At 31.3% G+C, this 5,746-nt stretch overlaps 1 protein-coding gene across 1 annotated transcript; it reads right to left on the bottom strand.

Moving 5' to 3' along the window:
• Positions 1 to 750: 750 nt before the first annotated feature.
• Positions 751 to 4,376, bottom strand: LOC149417246 (B2 protein-like). Its single transcript, XM_089640178.1, has 2 exons — positions 4,246 to 4,376; positions 751 to 1,377 (listed from the first exon to the last, which is right to left on the bottom strand). Exons 1-2 carry the CDS (start codon positions 4,288 to 4,290, stop codon positions 1,027 to 1,029), a joined length of 396 nt encoding a protein of 131 aa, XP_089496304.1. The 5' UTR covers positions 4,291 to 4,376; the 3' UTR covers positions 751 to 1,026.
• Between the last annotated feature and the right edge of the window lie 1,370 nt (positions 4,377 to 5,746).

Here is a 5,746-nt window from a genome sequence, read left to right as displayed (position 1 = left end):
ATATAACATCGTTTCTTATGACTTTGTTCTTATAGCAACCTTGACAGCCAAAAAGCATACAAATTTCACGGATCTGCTTCATTGCATTACGGTAGGTCATTTTTTACTGATCCATGATTAATGATTAAATCATTTATGTTCGACACTTCCACGAAGGCTATGTCTATCGGGTAGGTATTATCTAATGAAAGCCTCGTAGTAAGCGTTCAAAGATGGTTTGAAAAGGAGATATGTAAATACGAATGTTAGAGGGAGCGCGCTAATGTTAAAAAAAGGATAATAATTAAGCGAAAATTGAGAAAATATTTAATAAAACACGACTCGTTTTAAATATAGCAAAAATCTCTCAAAAAATGCTTTAGTTGCATTTGTGTGAATTTTGTCATGCCTATAACAGAACAAAACGTGTTTTAAAATATTTTCGGAGCTTACTTTGCGATTTTTTTTTTATCAAGGGGATTTTTTATAATTAACGTTTCGGCATAACAAACGTATATATTATCTTCAAAAGTAACATATATTTTTTTGGAACTTAAAAACTAAGAGTTAACGAGAAACTTGTTATAAATCGGTAGAAATTGGGTATGCGGGGGGTTAATGTTTCTGTCCAATTTTAACAGTTGCATAAGCTTTAAAAATAAGGGTTTGGTGCATTGTTAAAAATAGGAATCAAAGAACTTTATTTATAACAATTGCATAAGCTTTAAAAATAAGGGTTTGGTGCATTGGTAAAAATAGGAATCAAAGAACTTTATTTATCCAGTGATTAATGATTTTATTTCATAATAATGTGGGTATGGGTCGTATGAACAAGATAACAGAGTGATACAGATAATGACACATTTAATCAACATAATACTTTTGTATTACAATCAGTGGTGATTTAATAATACTAGTGTATAAATAATAACTGCTTCATATATTGTAGGTTAGATTATTTTATAGACAGGATAAAGGAGTTCTGCGTAGGATGGCGAGCGAGGTGCAGATGAATAGTTGGTTAGTATCGGAACTAGGAGTTTTAATTTAAAAGATGGCATGATCGGGCCTTGCTGCGTGGTAGCATTTGGAGTAAGCCCAGGCGGTTTCCTCGTTGACAATGGAGTCAGGGGCCAGGCACTTGTCGATTGCTTCTCCCACCTTGACCTTGTCTTCATCAGCGACCTTGGACACGGCTACGTCCTTATGGAATTTGCCATCCTTGTCGACCAGTTCGATCTTCTTGAGCATACAAAGGGCGAAGCTCTTCAGCTTCTCATCGGAGGAGGTGTAGTCTCCATCCCTGACCTTCTGGACCTCAGCCTTGTCAACCCCGGTCTCTGTGATGCAGAGCTTGCCGTGGGACCTCAGCTTCTCCTTCTGCTCGTCGGTCAGACCCTGGTGGAACGAAAAAATACATTAATTACTATAATCTATTACTAATAAGTATGGGTAGTCGACATTGTCCTCTTTTAAAGGTCGTTAAATACTGGGATTTAATAATCAGTTCAAGTTTACTTTACATTGAGATAAAACATGGGTATCGAGACTTGTTGGTATTAAAGCCAACCACATTTTATATTGTACATTTATTAAGCGGTATTGATTGCAAACTTGTATTTCAGAAAAGTAATGACGGACTTAATTAAGGCGATACCATACGTAGTAATGCAAAATCATGTGTTTTTGGTTTGATAATTTGATCGCCTAGAAATGTTTCATACGCTTTTATTAAATACTGCGAGTAGAATACATCTTGACCTTTAAAATAATGGAGTATTTTTTTATGTAAGTCTTTTTATAAGCACAGAAAAAAATAATGTATAGGCCTTTGAAAACTGCTTTAAAGTTCAAAATCTCCCACTTACGAATTCATTTTCGGTTATGATTTTATTGTATAATGTGGCAAATTAAGTTATTTATAAAATGATCGGAAAAAAATTAAATATTTATGCCTGAACATCCACAAAATAAAATAAAAGGTACTTTTTGGCCATGTTTTTTTCTTGCATAAATCAAAACAGGCGGATGGTGTTAAGCGGGAATTTAAACCTTATCGCCATCTTAAGGGTTGTTATTGATAGCGGCTCAATTTAAAATATTACACGACGTAGTGCATCACCTTAACAACCTTTTACCTAAACACTATTTTTACGGCTAACTTTATAATAAAAATGTATTTGAAAGTATTCTCTTACCTAAAAACCATTATTAAATAACGAAATACTATAAAATGTGTTTTTATCTCATTCTGAGGTGATAAATCAATATGTTTTCTGTTGAAGAACCATTAGGTATTATGAGTTATGAGTAAACAATATCAAAAACTGTACTGATTATTATTTATTTATGCAGTCTGCTACAGCAAATTTAAATAATTAAATATCTCTTGAAATTAAACTGCACAATAATAATAAGCTCGGTGTAAGGCTAAATTTCAAAACTAATTATGTTGTTTCGGAGGCTTAATCAACAATATACAATATGTACGAGTTATTTTATGTTCAAATAATAATGAAAAACCATTTTGCTTATATCCTGTTAGTTAGAGAGATTCGAATAAAAAAAACAATTTAATTATTTTTTAATGGTTTCATTATTTTGGACAATTATCTTTAGATTTAAGAAGTTTTATTTTAAAAAGGTTTCAGAGAGAATATAGTGTATGATCCTATAAGAATTGCTATGTTTTATAACGTTTATTAAGGTTTTCTTTAAAATCATGATGATAGCATTGGCAGAAAATAATTTACAAATAATTTCGTAGGGAAAGTAGTATGATGTATTGCACTAACGTATTTTGTGTTATTTTGAGATGAAAATGAAAATCAATTTATGTAAATATCATTTTGTCTAGAGCAGAACAAAATCATAGTGTTGATCGATTTTACGTGATTCACGGATGTCATTCCGCATATATAACAGTTTTTGTATTTTTAACAAATTAGAGCAATAAAACCGTATAGTGTCTAGTAAAAACTATTTGTTTTTAAGTTAAGAAATTCATAAACAAGTTTACATTTTACGATGCGTTGAAATGGTAAAATTATTATTGTGTATTTTTTTTTAATTTTAAACCAAAAAGGTAATTTTTAAATGCACGTATTATAGAAGCACTTAAATTAAAACATTTTTTTCTTCTTGTGAAAATGCAAAAAAACATGACTTGATTTTTTAAATAATAATGCGCTTTGACAATTATTTTTTTGACTGTCTAATTAGTGATCAATTGTTTTTCTCTGATGCTATGCAATTTTATCACAGAATATTAAAATATTAGACGATTTATGTTTTACGATTTTAAACCTTAAGGACCTCAACAGTTAGCATCAACTAAAAGATCAATACGTTACCTCAGTTGGACGGGGTTTTAACCGCACTTTACGTTGTTCTGAGATTTGATGTGTCATAATTGCAGAGACGATTTTTCATTATCTATTTAACAAATTCTGATTTTGAGGGTAAAGATTGAATGTTGAATTCAAAATATACCTAGACGTGCAGATAGAACCATATGCAACCAGCCAAGGCATAATAATTAATTGCATAAGGTTCTAACCACATTTCCTTAATGCTATTCCAAGATAGGGCCAAGTCGCATTAAAATATTTTCTTTTAAAATCAGAAATTGTCAAATAGATTACGAGATTTGGTCTTCGCAAACTTTAAAATCCAAAAAAATGGTAAGGCGAAGGTAGAACGATATCCAACCAAAGTACGACATACACTGCGCCTCGGAACAACTATCAATTGTCAGGTAAAAACAAAATCGCGATGGCAAAAGGTTCAAAGCGATGTTAGAACCCTGTAAAATAAATGGAATCTTTAAAAGTTTGATGTTTATAGGTTCCAGAAACTTATTTTGATTTTAGAAATGAGCAAAAAAAATATTTTTGTAATCAACGGTCATTTAAAAAAAAATCAGTTGAAACCTTGTTCAACTGAGGTGACGAATACTTAACAAATATATTTAAACAACTTTTTAATTAAAGTTAGTTAAAGCAGACCATGAAAAATCACAAGATATCATAAAAGTTATTTAAAAAAATAAAAGTATTCCGTGTAAAAATTAAAACCACTGTCAGAATTGAACCCCTATCAACTGCATGGAAAGCAACTGTGCTGACCATTACACCATCAATCATCAAGAACTATGGCGTAAATTCATTAAAGTTTTTTTTTCTTGAAAAAGTGAAATAAGTTTAAATAGTTAAATATGCTTAAAAAATGTACAGAAGTAAGTTTTTAAAATGGAACATTTCTCACCTGTACGACCACGAACAACGCAAATACGAAAAAGAATGCCTTCATGTCTGTATATTTCACGTTGATACCTCAAGGAATACCAAAATCAAACTGATGCCCGTTCCAAGTCGGTCAGTCTTTTTATATCAACCTGCCACCGATTGGTTTCGCCCCCTGACGGGGAGAAACGAAAATTTCCACAGGTCAAACAAACAATCAGTGATATCCATGCTTCATTCGTTGCTGAATGTTTTATGGATTTAACGTGTTCTAAAAATTCATCATTACTAATTCCATTGAGTTGTCTTATAATTATTTTCAAAATATACCTACCTTGCCACAAAGGAATGTTTGGACTTCTCATAATCGGATTTATTGTTTGTTTTTCTGAACAAATATTGCTTCTCTGTCATTGTTCCAGAACAAATAAAATAATTTTGTAAAATGTGATGTGTTCGAGTGTGATCGCTTTATCTATGGCTCATCAGAAATTCAACAATTTTGTGTTTGTATTTTTAGTGGAATTATTTTCAGATCAGCGTTATGTTTACATTAGTTTGACAAACTATCTCTTAAATAGTATAAAGCAGTCGCTATCCGCGTCTGTTCGTTTGTGCGCATAGATCTCTTAAGCTACGTAATGTATTTTGATAGGATTTTCACTATCATTTAGAGAATTTCTTCCGGAAAGTTTATATGTGTAATACTAATACTCATACTAAAAAAATTATGTATAAAGATGCAAAAGTCGGTCATTTTGAATACATGTAGGATAAAGAAAGATTTTTTAAATATTTATGTTGAGGGATCAGCAGGATTTATAGGCCCTGTTAGGAGTTCTACCGAGCCGAACCCTCTGATATGAAAATATCTGGAGTCGGTGAATTATTTTCCCATTTGATCTCTGGTGAGTTGACGTGTTCTTCTTGTATTGTTTTGTATTTATTTTGCTTATATAATGCACTTGCATAATGTTGATTGACTAGATGATCATTTGTGGAAAAGTGTGTGGAAGAAATTGCTGGTTAAGTAGATAAAGATACTTCAAAAAAAAATTACTACGGAATTTTGTATCTAAAAAAGGCACACAGAAAAGTGGCCATGGTATAAGTCTATCTCCTGAAGATATTCCCCAGTAACGCCGGTTACATATCAGCTAGTTTTTGAATAAAATAGTTTTAACACTAACTAATAATTACATATATTAGTCAGACTGTAAAAATATTTCATAAAGCGTAAAATTTGTGTTCTAAAAATCGCTATCAGTGTGCTCTTGTGTCATGTATTTTTGCGGCTTTTTCTCTGGGATAATCAATATTTTTTTCATAACCTAGCAACGAGATTTAAATAAAATAAATAATTACAAAACATGATATATATTCCTCATGAAATCATAATATTGTCGATAGTGTTTGTAAGTAAAAGTTTAGGAAATGTGATAATGTTGTATAGATGAATATCACGAGCATTGAACCTAGGAATTGATATGTCTAAAACTTTTTTAAATCACGGTGTCTTAATA

Source organism: Hesperophylax consimilis, chromosome 15, assembly GCF_061612785.1.
Source record: "Hesperophylax consimilis isolate HC1 chromosome 15, BYU_Hcon_1.0, whole genome shotgun sequence".
Classification (NCBI taxonomy): domain Eukaryota; kingdom Metazoa; phylum Arthropoda; class Insecta; order Trichoptera; family Limnephilidae; genus Hesperophylax; species Hesperophylax consimilis.
This window is presented reverse-complemented; position numbering and strand designations above follow the sequence as displayed.